Source organism: Scophthalmus maximus, chromosome 5 (genome assembly GCF_022379125.1).
Source record: "Scophthalmus maximus strain ysfricsl-2021 chromosome 5, ASM2237912v1, whole genome shotgun sequence".
Classification (NCBI taxonomy): Eukaryota; Metazoa; Chordata; class Actinopteri; order Pleuronectiformes; family Scophthalmidae; genus Scophthalmus; species Scophthalmus maximus.
The window spans coordinates 12113628-12130716 of NC_061519.1; the positions used below are offsets into that span (position 1 = coordinate 12113628).

At 43.9% G+C, this 17089-nt stretch overlaps 1 protein-coding gene across 6 annotated transcripts in view; it reads right to left on the reverse strand.

The window, feature by feature from the left end:
* The window catches only part of LOC118310457 (cAMP-specific 3',5'-cyclic phosphodiesterase 4B-like), a 47398-nt gene that overhangs the window by 10470 nt on the left and 19839 nt on the right, over positions 1 to 17089 (reverse strand). For 4 of the 6 annotated variants that reach the window (XM_035633395.2, XM_035633393.2, XM_035633397.2 and 1 more), the window contains 5 exons: positions 15132 to 15326; positions 14984 to 15020; positions 13678 to 13748; positions 12972 to 13021; positions 3252 to 3364 (listed from right to left, as the gene is read on the reverse strand). In XM_035633395.2, coding sequence (XP_035489288.1) covers positions 3252 to 3364; positions 12972 to 13021; positions 13678 to 13748; positions 14984 to 15020; positions 15132 to 15326 — 466 coding nt within the window. Of the gene's footprint in view, positions 1 to 3251; positions 3365 to 12971; positions 13022 to 13677; positions 13749 to 13960; positions 14114 to 14983; positions 15021 to 15131; positions 15327 to 16864; positions 16997 to 17089 lie in introns of those variants that run through there. The other 2 variants (XM_035633398.2, XM_035633400.2) reach the window with 2 other exon arrangements.

Genomic DNA, 17089 nt, shown 5'->3' on the forward strand with positions numbered 1-17089 from the left:
TCGCTCCGGATACACCTGTGCCCTTGGACACCGGAAGTGGAGACACCCCGGGTTTAATCGTGGGTTCGATTTTAAATCCCCTCTGGTTCCGAAAAGACATAGGCTTTTGCCGAGCAGCGTGTCATATAGATGCTGATGAGGAGCAAAAGGCCGCAGATGCCGGATTAATTGTGCATCATTATAAATGTATTTCACACCTGTTTTGCACCAAAAATGTAACTTTCAATAATTTCTTTTCCATCTATATACACAACAATCAAGGCCACCGACAACTGCTGACCCTCGCTCTTTCAAAAATCATCATTAGTCAACAATGCTTAGTCGGTGGTATCGGGTCAAATTGAGAGGACTGACTCATGTGCCCACTGGTCAGCCTGACCGTCCGCCTGTGCTGCAGTGCGCCTGCAGGGCCGTTTGCTCATTGTCTCCACTGTCCCAGTGACGTGAATATATCTGTGCAGACTCAACCTGGCTGCCTGGTCAAAGCACTGCTATTGTCGTCTGGTAACCAGGGGAGCAGAGGAGACGGGGCAGTGGGGGTGGGGGGGTGTGCACGGGAAATAAAAAGACAGGAAACTGGTGTCACGGTCACAGTCACCCGTCACAGTACGACAACACCCCTCCCTGATCCAGTCCTCCCTCAGACCACAGTGTGTGTGGAAGATAGGCGGAAATGGACAACGCCACCCTGCGTGTTTAGAATCCGCAGCCGCCGTGCAGTCGCCACTGTCTGCCTGGGGGTTGAGTAATACTGTGGGTGGGGCGTAAAGCAATTTGGGCCGAGCTCTACACAAATGAAACGCACACCAAGAAACGTTTATTTGCATCAAAGCAAAGGGGAAGCAATTAGTTCTAAATGGCGGCTTTGTGAAGTCGTGGGGTGCCACAATGTGTTTATTTAACTTAACCAAATCAGTAAGCTGACTTTAAAAAAAAAATCTAACTATCATGTTGGATTTATCCACTCTCTCATGCCAGTTGATACCAGTGGATTATTTAATCTTTTTTTCTAGGGTTCTCCAGTCGGGATGGCAATGTCTATTGGTTCAGACATTCACGGTGCCTGGAGGATGAGTGAATTTGTCCTTCCTGACTTTCCCCTCCAGTGCCATCATCACGTTGACATTTCTGCATATTAGTGGAAATATTCATTATTGGACGGAACGCCATTAAAGTAGGTAAAAACAGTCAAGTTTCTTGACTCTTATACCTTTCCTTATAGGGCCATTATCGAGTCAAAAGTTAAAGGGAAAAGTGTTCTGTTTTGGGCAGAATACCTGAAAAACTTTCCCATCAGCCTGTATTTTTCAGCGTTAACTATCAAATGTTGGCACATTAAAATTAACACCTAGTAATTACACTTTTTTTCATCTTTCAGTCATTATTAGCAAATTTTAGCAAGGTCTACATTAGCACCATTTACCTTGTTATATGGTTAAATCCTCAAACAGACGATATCACGGTTATTAGGCAAGTTAAGAAAAGTTTCAGAAATGTTCTGAAGAACCTTTTTTACTTTTAATATCATTAATATGCAGGATGTTCAGCAGAGCAGTCGATGCAATTCAGCTCCAGTAGGCTACATATATCTGGGCGAGTGAAAGATGGTATATGTTCAACTTTGGCCACTTGGTCAACAAGGAAGTAGCGCAACATCCGCCGTTTCTAGTTTCCTGACGCACTAGTAGCTGAAATTCAAGAGGGACTGATCACACTTTTTAAGTGCCCACTATTAATTTGTATTGTTACAAGCAAAGATGTATGTGTTTTAAGTAATCCAACAAATCCAAATCATTTTAATCAGATTTTCTTTGAGTGACCACACGACCAGGGTCATAGGTGCTTTCTGTGCAGCATGAGGGGAAAGCTCAATTCACCAGAGTCTGTTACAATAGGCAGGTGTCAATAACATATTAGTACGGCAGACAAATTAACACAAATGAATTCCACAGGGGAAAAAATATCAGAAACAAATCATTAATTTGGCACGAGAGATTCAATGCAGGTGGAAATGTCCGACAAAATCTTTAGAACTAAATAAGAAATACCAGATGTTGTAGCACTGCTTCTTTGACATACAGCAGATATGAATTGAAAGTTTTTAATTGGCAGTCTCTGCAACACAAAGTAATACAGAAAAAAGGATCTGTCATGACTATAAGACAATAGGTTGAGCAACAGTGGGACACATTTAGAGTTAGTCTGCATTCTCCTCATCACACTGTGAGTGCTCCTGTTGTACCAGTCTGTTGCATAACGCGCCGTGTGTCTGGGGTAGTTCAGGGCAAACGTTTTCTGTGGAACACAGGCAACGCTGAGCCTTCTGTTCTGCTCAAAAGATAACATGAACTCAGTATGCAAAACAAAAAACGCTGCTCCACGTCTTTTACAAGCGATCCTGTTCATTGATCATGCCAGCTCATACACACAGGCCACAGGACAGCTGTTACTTTGCAAGTGCGTCATTGTGGCAAAAAGTTATTGACATTTTTGCGTACCCTGTGCAAATGGACAACCACACTTCTGCAAAGACCAGAAGTGTGTGGCTGTAAACAAATCATCACTGGCCGGTCAAGTCACCATCATAAGTTTAACATCATGCCTTCTGATATACAGTATGTATTGTAATATTGAAAATGTTATTATCAGTTATAAGTTTGAACCTGCAAAATCTTCTCCTCTGATCTAAATCATGGTTTGGGAGACATGCAACTGTACGACAGTGTACTCTGTTCCTTCTTATGGCGATTATTATTCAAATGCAGACTTTACTGTAGGAGCCAGTCTGTCACAGTAAAATGAGATTGTTAATCTGCAAAACCTCCCTGCAACATCAGGGGGTAGAGGCAGACGCTGGTGTAGTGAAATGTGGAGTTTAAGCTGCACCGAAAGACGTTGTGATAAATATCAGTCACTGGGAGCGCAGTGCTAATTAACTGTCAACTTTTTGACATGAAATTTGGATATTACATTTTCCTCTGCGAAACAAGGAGTTATTGGTGGTCAGGCCGACAACACAATGTTAAACTCTCTAATTTATCAGAGGGGACATTTTGTAGATAGTGTCTTCACCCAAGATCACCTCATGCGATAGATACCCTTCATCTGGTATAATAATAAAATTTGAAAAATATGCAAATTTCCCTGAACAGCACAAAGCTCAAATGAAGAACCAACATCAGTCCCATCCATCAGAGAATAGGTTTTTAAACACACACACATACAAAGTCATACAGGCTAAATTGGCCTACCTTGTTGGAGGCCATGTCGCTGACAGAGCGGTAGGTCTGAATGGTCTCCAGCTGGTCCAAACACCAGTCCAGCTCCTCCATGGTCTCCATGGCCAGCTTCTGGTAGGACTCATCTGCCAACAGACACATGGACACGTAATCAGGCCCGAGTGGATCCATGTCCATAGCGGAACCCCCCGACACCATGCAGGTGGGGTGGCTCGCTCGCACAGAGGACTGGCCCGCGGGACGCGCGGGGGACGCAGGGGAAGCGGGGGAGGCGTGTACACAAAGCTCCTTCATCTCGCCACGCTCCACCACCTCAGAAAGTTCAGAGGAGCTGTGCTCTCAGACAAACTGAGGCTAGAATTACTGTTTGCTGACGGGCGCTCTCTCTCTCTCTCTGTAGGCTCTTTCTCTCCGTACCCCCTCATTCCCTCGCTCTCATTGCGCTCCTCATACCCCCCTCCCACTCTGTCTGCTTCCCCCACCCCTTCTCAGCCTCTCCTGTTCGCCTATACCCCCTCTCAGTACCACGGACGAGTGGCTGGCGAACTAGGCGGTCTGCTGCCTCCTGCTGTTGATGTGTCTGGGACCCCCCCCCCTCCCCGCTCCCATTCAAAAACATACAAATTGTGTGTACACAGAGGTACAGCACATAAACCTTTAATGACTTTGGTGAAAGGGATCCACCTGGCCTTGCTTATCTCTATGCATGCTATAAAATCATAGGAGCAAGAAAAAGAGTGTGGTCAGGAAGAGAGAGGGCAAAAAAACTAAACCTGCTTTAATTCTTTTGGCGCACTTTGTCAACTCTCTCTGCTCCCGATGACTTCCTTTCTGAAACATGCAGACCACTTCAAGGCTGCACTCTGCTGAGCTGCAAGCAACAGCTCACACCACACGGCCAGGCTTCACAAACTGGCTCTCTCCTCTCTGAACCTCTCCGAGGGAGAAAAAAAAAAAGTATATATCAAACACCGAGCCCTGTGTTTGCACAAGCAACACGAGAGGCAAACTTTGACTCCCTGAATTAGGGGAGGACAGGCCCGAGGTCTCCCGTGTGCCAAAGAAACCAGAGCGCTTCCTCTTTGGCCCTGAACTCAACACAAAACACGGGGTGGAATTACTGAATTGCGGAGGGACTGCTGAGGACAATCAGAGCTGTCATTCAATGAAAGTGTCCGTCTCAAACGTGGTGGGTATTATTTTATTTTTTTAAGTGGATTATAACAAAATGCATTGAGATGACAAAACACAGGCAAACAGATTAAGGAACATCATATTCCAATATGCTAGGCAGTATGTTGATTCAACAAATCTGTGCCTGGAGGGAGCAAACACACTGCGCATCTGGATCTCCCCGTCCTCCCCTTCTCTATGGAAAAGACTGATCTTGACTTCATAGGGCTTCACACATGGAAGACATTTACCCCATATGCTTAGCACAACAGGACAGCCCGCGTGCTGCTCCCCAATTTACGTCAATATAGTGGATCAAAGCACTTCAAAGCCCGGCGATGGCGCACGGGCTCCGGACCGCCAGTGTTTAACAAAGAGCTCAAACGAGACAGTATGTGCGCAGCAGAGGAAACCTCCCACCACTGGAAAGGTGACCGAACAACGCGGCGACGGTGACTCTTCTGAATCGCACAGCACCGTCTAGTTTTCGGCTGTTTAACTCCCGACTGCGGTTTTTCAGAAATCGTGCCACTGGCTCCTCAGATTACAAGAGGAAGAGTGCGAGCGGCTGGCCACATTCCGCAGGTCGGACCCATTTTTCCTTTATTTGAGATCCAGATTGGAGAATTCAAAGAAGCCTTGGCTACGGCGCGCTGCTGGATGCCAAGCCCCTCGGTGCAAACTACTCACAGGAACCACTGGCATCCGAGCCATGTAAAAAAAAATCCGTGACACAGGGAGAAAGAGCACAACATCAAAGCAGCTCATGCACAAGGTGGTGAGCTGTTGAAACTGGGTATATAGCCATGTGCGGCCGTCTTGAGCTGTAGGAGCGGGGACGTGTTGCCAAGAAGGTGGGACCACATCCTGCCCCGGTTTCCCCTCCGACGAGGGCATATAGAGACATTAGACATTTTACCAGTGCAGGCGGGGGACATCAAAGGGCTGGCTCCTTGTATGAACAGGATTCAGGCCCTTTTGAAGCTGGCAGCTAATTCATACACCCGGCCCAGTATTTGATGGCTGTAAACCACTTAGTAGGCTGCAGAACAAAAGTTTAGCGGCTTTGTTCCCTGGCTTCGAACGGATTCGCCGAAGCAGAACGTCAGATGATGAGCGCTCATTCATCTCTCGTGTTACATAAGAAAGACAAGAGCTGGACCCGGGCCTACGCTTCACTTAATAAAAAATCTGAATCAAGGGTTGAAGTTAGTCAGAATTAAAACAAAGTTACAATATGCGCGTGCACACACAAAGGGAGTGGATGGGACTGCCGAAGCCATCGTCACCTCAGGTCGATCATAAATACAGTGCTGAACGACAGACAGTCATTTCCCAATGTCACCAGTCAAAGGTGGCGTGACTAACTTTCAGTCTGAAAAATCCTGCTCCCAGACAGAGTGCGACGTACTTTTCCAGCCTGTTTTTCAATGGAAGTCTCTTTCTTTTTTCTTTTTTTCTCCTTCACTCCAGTCCTAATGCTTTGGCCATATGCTGGAGGCTGCCCAGAGGACAACAGACCTCAGTGTGCAGACAGACCCCGTCTGCCTCCCTTCTCTCCCCCCTTTCCCTCCCATCTCTCTCCCACTATAGGGCCACAGACCGACCTCTGTGAGAGCCATCAACTGCACTAACGACCGGGGCCGGGCTCAAACACCCGCAAGCCCCCCACCCCCACCTCCATTCCCGCCCGAGACACCTTCCACTCACATCCACCTCACACTGCCGCTCTCTGTGCTCCCGACCAACCCCTCAGAACCCGATTGTCTTGCTGTCTGGCTGAAGCTGGGTTCGCGGAACTGTTCTGCCTCGTCTGTTCTGCCACCTACTGAGGAGCTACAGCCAGCGAGGGGAATGAAGTGTTTACTTTATTCCGTATTGAATAAGAAAAAACAATATCCTGAGTTCATAAATGTTACAAAAAGAGCAGACATATTCTTCAGTATCAAAAGTATTCAGTGTGCAGGATGTTATATTTGTGTATATATTATCACAATACTGGAGCAGCTCAAGAGTAATCTAATTGTATTTACTGTATATGCTGTAAAGATAGTTTAATGATTAGGAAGTGATGTACAATGTGGCCAACTGGTCTCAGACTTTTGGACCACTATGTACGTTGGTGCAAAATCTGCAAATTAATAAACTCGCATCTACAGCTTTCGAATAAAAGTGGAGGGGTAAGAAAACATTTTCTCTCTGAAATGAATTGGAGCAGATGCATCAAGGAGCATAAACTGTTAAAACTCCAAGCAGAGTACCAGTGCATGAAAATCGACCTCCTTGAGTAAATGTACCTCGCGGCGCACGTTTCTACATGTAAGCAGCGTTCCGGGCTGCGCATGCAGCTGAGGGCTTTTCCTGTCGTATTTGAGTTTATTTCCCGGTGAGGTCGACTCCGACACGGTGACGATTGCGTCTCGAGTCCTGTTCATTCGCGCTAATTGGACTTGTCAGGGGAATGGAGCGGCGGGGGCTACGACAAAGGGTCAATGAGAGAAAAGACTGCGGAGTCGCCAGCGTCAGATGAAGTGTAAACACGCTCCGAGCTATCGGCGTGTGCGCAAACACACACATTCCTCGACTTAACCCCACCGCATCACGAAGGAGAAGAGAACTCTGACACCGATACGTGCCTGTACTCAGTGCTGCTTTTGTTTGACTCTGCGCTACACGTGGAGCTCAGACACACTCGTGTGGAGGGGGTTGGTGAAATGAATCACCCCTGTATCACCACCGATATACGTCAATTTGTTCAGATCTGGGCGGAAAAACAATTTGACATGAGGAAACAGAGAGAGGAGGAAAGGAGTCAAAAACAGTCCACACCGGATGGAAAAATACACCAAGACTGTAAATATTTTGAATTTCTTCAGCGACTCGCCGACAGCAATGTAACTCGCTGCTCTTGGAGAAAAACATGAGCATCAAGAAAATGTATTTATTCATCGTTTATTACATAGAATGTATTATTGGTTAAAATGTTTCTGTTTATAACAGTACAGATCCTGATTAATAAAATGTGTGGTTTTATTATCGTTTAGAGGATTTAATATGCACTATTTATATATATATATATATATATATATATATATATATCCATCTATATCCAACTCATTCGTGACATGAGTTACAAAATTAAATGTAATCTTGTGCTGTGTGTAAATCATTTTGAGTATATTTAACATTTTCTTTAATTGTCGACAGTTTACAAATCCTATTGTATTTCCATTGCTTTTATTACTTTAGAAAGTTTCCATAATGGAAACAGGCGACTACTGTATGAGACAGAATTTGATTTAATGCTATTAGAAGGGAGAAGGTCATAATAGTCACCTAAGAAAGTGGTGTCACTTTTACAGAGGTGAACTCTGGTGAACCTACAGTGTGCTGGACATCTACAGTCAGTCCAACCCCCGAAACCACACTATCACCCTTTTGTCTTCTGTCACAAACAACCAAACCCTCACTTCTAATTGTGACTCCTCATAGTTTATAAATGCGGCCGAAACTCCTCATCTATCAAAACAAAAGGCTTCTACAGCTATACAAACACTCTCTCTCTCACAAACTCACACACACACACACACACACACACACACACACACACACACACACACAAACTGACACACACCTCATTAAGGCCTGCATGACAGCTCCTTCACAATGCACCATGGAGCTGTGTTGGCATGGGCCAGCTTGAGGGATGGGCCGCAGTGAAATTTATGACTGTGCTGACGTCAATGACATAATTCAAATACTTAACCAGGCTGCACGCTTCCAGCGCTGCAGATCCTCTCCTCGGGCCGCGGGCCTGTAAAACCTGACATGGATTCCTGCTGCGGAGCAGAGAGAGAGCGTCGCAGACGTGAGCCGAGCAGACCGCTCAGACGGAAAGCGACAGGTCAAATGTGTTCTGGCCGGCGCGGCTGTCTGTCTCGGTCCATCCATCTGTTTATTCATTACTACCCTGCTCACCGGCGTAGGGTTTTGTTTTCATCCCTGTCCGTGTGCGTGTGCGTGTGTGTGTGTGTGTGTGTGTGTGTGTGCGTGTGTCTTCAGCTGATAGACTTTTGGAGCTGATGGGTCAATGGTCAAGGTCAACAAAATGGTCTGAGAAACACATTTTCCATGATACCTCCACAAATAACAGGGTTACAGACAATGTAAAGCTCATATCGATCAGAAAATGAATCCCCATCATATGGCATCATAAGTGACGTCTAGAGCTGCAACAATGAATCAATTAGAAATACACTGCTGAAATAATAGCCAACCATTTTGATGATGCATAATCTATCAAAATTCAAGAGTCAAAATTCTCTGATGTCATTTTAAAAGTAAATATTTTCTGGTTTCTTTGCTCCTCTATGACAGTTAACTGGATATCTTTGTCAAATCATCATCTGGGGTTTCGGGAAAACAAGATTAGCTTTTTCCACCAAATGAATCACATATCATGGACCAAACAACCAATCGATTAATCAAGAAAATAATCGACAAGTGTATCAATTTGTTAATTGAAGCCCCAGTGACATCAAGTAACACCTAAGTCATAAATTGACGTAATGCATCGTTCAACAACACACTTTTTGAGTATCTCTGCATCCAACAGGAGTATAGACACGACCTAAAGCTTATATGCATCGAAAAATGATTCACGGCCTTATGACAGCAATGGCACCGTCACGACGGCACTATGAAGTCAGAAAGTTAATTCATACCATGTAGTGCCGCATCAACCTTTGGAATCAGTAACATTAAAGACACGATCTACAGCTTCGTTCGTCATCAAATGGAGTAAATGACGTCATGAGGACATTATTTCAGTATAAAAAAGTAGGAATTGCCTCGTCGGGGTATATACAGCGCTTGCAGGGTATGCATCACCCTTCTTTTTGGAGGGGCGATGAGGGAGTAAATATTCTTAAATATTTGAATATAGTCTGGATCCAGTACCGGTCCAAGTATTAAAGTGTATGTGAATCTAGACAAAGTCATCAAAGTTCAAGCTGTTTTTAAATGACACTAAATAAACTAGTTAATTTAACTTTCTTGCAACACGGGCAGCTGAACAAGGTTTGGTTGAATCGAGTTTCACCTGAGATGACAGACCATTAATTGCACTGCTTTGCTTTGTCCATGCACCTGCCTTCTTTATTTCATTGTGCCCTTGCTGTGCATGCACGCACATACACAACTACAACGACTAACAAGACTACAACACTCCTGGCCTGGTTTAAAGGTCCTGCTCCTTATGAAATCTCACAGAAGTGCTAATTACCGTTGAGTGACACATGCTTTTCTTCTTCTTTTCGCTGTCAGAATAACCAGTTTTGAACGGGGGTTATTCTTCCTTACTTCTGTTTCAAGACATGTTTACAAAATGAGACAATAGATGAATGAATAATGCTTATTGTGTGGGGCCCCACGCCCTGGGCAATTTACGCACAAGGTCACGTGTCTGTTTAGCCTCGAGGCGGAGAGTACGTATGCAGGAATGCAACTTTGTGCCACGCTGATATTCATTTTGTTTGAACTGCATCAGATTCTCGGTGAAAGGTTTCTTTGAGCAGCTGACGCATACACCCCATGAAGAAAAACAAACCAGGGTGACGATATATAAGAGAAAACAAGTGAGAACTACTTTAAACTGATAAAGAACACAGAGTGGCTCTGTCGGAGAAGTCTTACGAAGTAGTTTTTACTTTTTTAACTTTTTTTTTAAACTTTTTTTTTTTTTACCTTTATGGGCCAAAATAATTAAAAGGGACTGCAACAGTAACACATTGGAATAAAGATGATGAAGATAAAGATTTAAATGCAAATAATTTGTCCCAGCTCCATATATTTATTACACTAAAATATGACATTATTGAATATAATCAATGAAATTCTAATTGTTTACCCAATATAATCATATTTGTATAGTGAACAAAATCACAACATACACTATCTCAAGGCACGTTACACAGTGAGACTGAGAATTCTCAATATTACAGAGAAACCCAACAGTTCCCACAATGAACAAGCACTCGGCCACTGTGGAGAAATAAAAGCCTCCCTTTTTAACAGGAAGAAATTTCTAGCAGAAATTATGGTTCACCTAAAACATATGGTACAATCAAAATTTACGGCCCTTTCTTAAATTTCTATTATTCCTATAGGTCTACGGCCCAGCAGCCTATTAGCTCATCTTCGCATAAAGACAGAAACAAGGGGAAACTGCTAAAGGTCTCATGTGACACAATCTATTGACCATCTCCTTAAAACCAAAAATGAAAGAAAGCCCAAAGTTGAAAGTTGAAAATGTATAGTTTTATAGTGGGGTTGACCTGACTTGACCTAGAACGAGGCTAGATATCTAGCTCCCTAGCTCCTTTCCCACTTTCAATCGTTTTGCTGCTTCAGATTTACAGACAAGAAGAAAGTGTTATGGGTCTAATATTTGGCAAGAAAACCATTAAGCCTTCTCCCCCCAAAAAACTTGTGGACCAAAGTTTAGGTTTAAGTTTAAGGTTGAACAAACCCCTTAAGTCTGTGCTCCCATTGCAAATGTAAGTCTACCACTTTTGATTCGATAAAGGACAATTCCTTAAAACACAATGTGCACTTTCTGACTGAGCCTCAATATCAGAGCAGAATCATTAAAAACGTTTTTTAGAGCTGCACATGATTATTTTTTGCTATCGCTGCCCCACAGTGCTGCCTCAAACATTCATTTCTCAAGGACAGTCAAGAGTTACATTGAATCCGAGAACATGATGAAGTTTCACAGCGCTATCTCGGTCAAATGACTAACCGTGTACCCTAGAGTCCCGGGCCATCTGGGACAGTATTCAGCTAATCATTTTGATAACCGCCACAAATGAATTTACTATTCCTTGACTGTACGCACGTCGCAATCAAGCATTTTCTTCAAAAGTACCATGTATCAGGCGCAATAAAGAGCAAAGCATATAATCTGAATCGGTCAAGGGAGAGTCCCCCCCCCCCCACACACACACACACTCTGTCTCTCTCCCCATGTGCTCTTTCACCCCCTCTCACCCCAGCGAACTGCAGTCACGTTGCTGCTCTTTTTGTTTATTTCGTTCGTCCGAGATTTTTTTCCACTTCTCCAAGATCGCATCTGATTAAAAAATAAAAACGGTGACGTCCGTCTCTGACCCTGTGGTGTGTTTTCTGTCTTTCCTATCTTACTCCCAGCAGCTGGTAAATCTTTCACTCTTTGTTTTGTTGTGAAGCTACTCCGTCCCCGTGTCTAACCTCACCATCTTCCAACGGGAATTCACAGTAGCCTCTCTCAATTTCTTTTTACCGTGACCTGCTCAAATCCCTTTACAGTGGTTTTCTCAAAGATTCAATGTGAGCCCACTTGGCCGTCTACGCGGAGCTCGTGCCCAGAAAGGCGCAGGTACCGTATCTTTTCCACCGTTGGGAATAACATTGCCTCACTGCAAACACAGCTGCAAAACAGGAAAAATCTGTTCTCCTTTTCCGGTCAAAGAGTTGACAGAAGGCTGCACAGGAGGAGGATATGAGGGCATCTTTCCTTGTGGTATTGTTAATTGTTGTCGTCCTCCTGAACAATCACCATTACACAGTGGCAGGTGTACTGTATGTTCTTTGTATGCTCGAGAACTTATGACGAATGCAATGCTCTGCGGTGGGACGGGAGTTAAATGCTGTATAATGTGTCACAGAAGTTTCAAGGTAATCAAAAACATAATTAATCGTATTTGTTTTCCCCCGGTTTTATCTTCCCCATGCGTCATGACGGAATCTAATAACGGGGTTGGTTTTTCAATCGTCAGCGATTATTTGGTTAATGTCAAGGTTTGTGAGAACTGTGGAGGAGGAAGGACATTCAGGGAATCGCACTTGTATTTTATCCTGCTGCGGGACGCTCCCAGCAGCCCGTTTGTGCTGATAGGAAGTGGAGAGCAAGTGTATGCAGGCGGCGCTGACGTAAATCGGGCTTGAAAAACCAGAGCAGCAGGAACTTGATATCCCCTCAGTCCATTTCTGTGGCTTTTTAATTCCTTCCGGCTGGTCGTGACGTCGGCACACATTACAGTTTCTATTTGCACGTGTGAAAAGCCTCAAAGGTAAAAGATAACACTGGATTTTCATAAGGTTTCATAGTTCTATCAAGAGTCTATCAACAGCATCACAGTGAATGTGCGAAGTGATTGCAAACTCACACCAGGTTTCATTCACAGGTATGAGACAAGTCACTAACTTCATGCCACTGTGCGTGTTATTGACCACTGTGGAGAAATGCCAGTAAAAATTCTATCTCTGGGGTTTTTTTGTACTGGGATTAACACAACTGGAGAAAACTGTCTGCAACGGGTTTATTTTTGAATCGTTATCTTTCGAATCTTTAGCGATGCATTGTTCCTCCGCTACAGCAGCCACTCTTGACATTTGACTTCTTGGAACTTCAAAAAGTATCACAGTGAAAAGCAGAGCAGCATTGTAAACATGCATTGTTACAGTTTTGCCCCTTTTTCCCAGAATCACTACATATGGAGAGGGAGTACTTAAACTCACCTGACAGACACACTTTGGTAACAGAGGGTTGATTTGCAGCAGGAGACCTCCTGTAACCAAAGAGAAAATCACAAACGATTAAAACCAAGTGCACTGATTTGTAACAGACGGTTGCATCTTTTTTTCCCCCTTTTCTATAATGTGATTTGGTTTCAGCAGCAGTTGCCACAGGACAAACACTGAATAGTCGCATTGTCAGTTCTCTGAACGGGTCACGCTGGCGACACCATTTTGTCTAATTAACTTTTGGCTCGCTGGTGACCCCTCTCTCCGAGGTCATATTGACTGTGTCCACCTCCTCTGTCTATGGCACCGACCCAGTTCAGTGATCAGACAAAGCGTTCGTGCTCGCAAATTAGATGAGGTTATGTCCTCGCCAACCAAATATTAAATGTCACTATGTCGCGTTCAGGGTTCCAGTGATGCTGCTGCAAACCAGACTCTCTGGATGTTTGATTCTGTTCTTAGTTTGAAGTGAATGGTTCCTTCATGACACCATACAGTGCCAGAGAGGGTTTTGATGAATTGGCGCCCCCAAGTGAGGCATGCAGGCATCTAAATATTCTGAAACCTGAAGTTCAACTAAACTTATCAGCACACAAATAATGATGTGATGCTCCTAATACAGAAGCCTTCGTTGCATAGCTAAAAAGCAACTTGCAACATCAAGTCACTCGCAAAATCATAGAGTCATGAGATGACTTACTTGTTGGATGCACATTGTACATTTGTCAAGGTGGTGAAGTTGTTCCTGACAGTCCGAAGGCTTGCCAGAACCTAAAAAAACGAACAAAACCCCCCCCAGAAAAACAAAATGAGAAAAACCCACATGGGGCAAAGGAGTGGTTGAAATACGAGGAATACATGTATATACGTTTATAAATAGGAAGATTACAATTCAACAATCTTTGTGTACAATTGTACACAAAGATAATGGGAAAAATATCAAAATATTATTAGAATTGCGGTAGTGTGATAGTTGCTCCCACCCTCATCAGCTCGAATCCATTATCAACCCTGGTGTGCATTTGTTTAATTTCTCATTTGCTGCTGGCCACCCCGGTTGTCTAGTGCATTGGCACTTTCAAATCAATTTGCATCGGTGGAGCTCCGGCGATGACACAGAAAGAGGCTGATGAGGCGTGATGATGCGTGGAGTCGGTGATTACAGGTCTGCTGAAGAAGCAGATCACTTTGATCTCAGGGAGTGTGTACCAGATCACAGGAGAATGTTTTGGCTTTGGTCCTTGCATCAACAGGAATTCTGTGATTTCAATTATCCAATTATCAAGAATATAAATGCCTTTGAATGTTAATTTCTATTGACAGCCACCCCCAAATTTGGTATGCAAATTTGACTTCAGTAAGGCCTCCACTAAGTAGAATCCTGGGGTAGAGCGGGCACTGGCATTGGCCACTTCACTGTGACCACCAGGGGCAGTGCAATGTCAGTCAGAAAGGCGTATCGAGACCAGAAACAAAGTAGATCTAATTCATGCCAGAAAGCATTTTAGCTGTTTATTTTTTCAAAAAGTTAGCATTTTATTTGACTTTTTTCTCAATTGTTGTATGTATGTATTTCAATACTTTTACCATTAAGTGACATCTCTACCATTTGGTGGAGTCCTATAATTAAACAACTGTGGGTTCTGCCAAAAATATATTTTTTTATTGTTGTTATTGTTGAAATTGACTAAGAAATGCAACCCAAAAAAATGTATTAACTGCTTTTTTTCTTATTGGGATAGATAATTGAACTCAAGTTTAAGTGTGGAATGATGAATCTAACATGACCTTGCCATTGATAAGCAGCCCATGCCATGTCTACTACACGACACTAGGGGGCAGAGAAGTTAATCATGGCTGAGTGAGTGAGTGCATTAATTTGTGGAGCCATGAGTTGCTTCCCATGTAAAGAGCGCCTGAGATAATTGATGCTACCAAGCAAAACATATTCAACATGACTTTGAAATCGGCTGAAGCGGATTCACTGACTTGTAATCAGCTCTCACCTGAGCAAAAGGAGTCACGATCAAGTCCTCTCCGTGCCTGAAACATGGTGTGAAGAAGGGCCAAGAGCGACAGTTATACACAATCAAACACACTGTTGATCATGGGTGAAATTGATATTTCACAGGGCCGAGACGTTTGACCACTCACAGTTCTCCGACAATGGAGGAGTTTCGCGACAGGGACTTTGGTGACAGTTCGTAGTCGCTGTCGGAGCGGTACAGGAAGGACTCTCGGCGCTGACCACCGTGGCCGGCCAAGTTGGGGTGCAGGGCCAGACCTGATCCCGGGGACGCCTGCGGGTCCGAGGGACTGCAGCAGAGCGGGCCATTCTCCACTTCAAAACTAGATGGAGAGAGAGAGATACACAACGGCGATCAACAGAGAAGGAGGAGGAGGAGGGGAAGAGACTCTGCAGCTGAAAAAAACTCATCATCATTAAATGATATCAGCTTAAGCATGTGGATGGAACCTACATCGCCTTCAGGATTTGACTCCTTGTACTGCAGAAGCCTTTTTTTTTTCTTCCAAATTTCAGAAATCTAAAGAGGTTGCTTTTACCATGTCATTCAAATATCATCATTATGTACTCAGGACTTTTACTAAGCCGCCACTAAGTACTGACTTGCGTCACATGTCCACGGATCCCACTCAGGAAAAAGATGCATTGCATAAACCCTAAAATGATACTCATCCATCCATCTGTGGCCTTAAAAAACAAAACTAATGTAAATATTAAACATGTTTCAGTGAGAGGGGGGATGGCTTTATTGGAAACTGCTTGTCTGCTCTGTGTCTCACGAGAATACAGTTCATGACGGCTCCATTCATTCATCCCCGTAAATCCCTGAACTACACAAAGAAGTCGCGATTCAAAAAAAATAAGAAATTACAGGAAAGGCAAACAAAAGACATGAACGTGACATAAACATGCTGAAAATGTCTACAATCATTTCAACAAGCGTGTTTTTCTGACATCGCAGTGAAGCTGCCACAGATGCCTGGCGGATATAATCCGTTTGTCACCGTGGAGCGGGCGCAGGGGGAAAGAACAAGCGAATGTGTAGCCAGATGATCAGTTCAGATGGACCGGAGTTTAGAGGTAAAAGGTCAAAGTATAAATATGGCAGAAAGAACAGATGGCACCATAAATTTAAAAAAAATGACTTTAACTAAATCCAAAATTTATCTTGGATGTGTACTCGTTGGTTGATTAAAACAAATTAGCGTTTTATATTTCAGTAGAATCTATAGTGGTAGGCTTGTAATAGCCAAGAGATAGAAAAAACTAAAAATAAACACACCCAGTACACAACCAATTGAATCTATCTGGTGATGGACTGACTGGCCCTGAGGCCTCTTCACTATTTACCCCACATTCACCACCCCCCCCCCGGCCTCTGTCATTTCTGCTACATGTGGGATTAACAAGGCACATATCCCACGGAGACGCTCTCCATCCCACACCTCTGCCAGAGAAACTCAGATTAGTGGGAAATGCGCCAACTCCGTCTACACGCAGGCAAAACGATGGACGTCATCCGCGTTGCGCTCTGCGTCATCGAAAATGTCTCGACTGCAAGCGCTGATGACGCGTTGCCATTAGCAATTTAATCTCTTAATCTGACACGTACAAAAAAAATGTGGCAAGTTAATGACACATCATTTCTGTAGATCTTGATCAACCCATACACTCAAAGCTAAAGCCCGGTCTACCAATGACGTCGTCGCCCTACAGTAAAACACAGATATGTCGAGGAAAAAAAAGAAAGGCTCAAAATACCAAAGCAGAGTCTGCATTTTAAAAGTTTGCAAAATAATTTATATTGCAAATTAAAAATAAGACATGCACACACTACAAAGTCACCAGTAAAAATAGTCACCTGGGAGCCGAGAGGTGTGCCCTACTGACCACTTCCTCGCTGAAGTCAAAGTGCCCAGCTCGGCACCTCGGGGACCTCCGAAACATTCTTCCTCAACAACCTCCTCCTTCCTCATTGAGAGACAGTAAAACACTGATGCCGTGGCTGCTCTAACACACACACACACACACACACACACACACACAAACACACACACACACTCCCAGTGACAGACCCCCTTTCTGT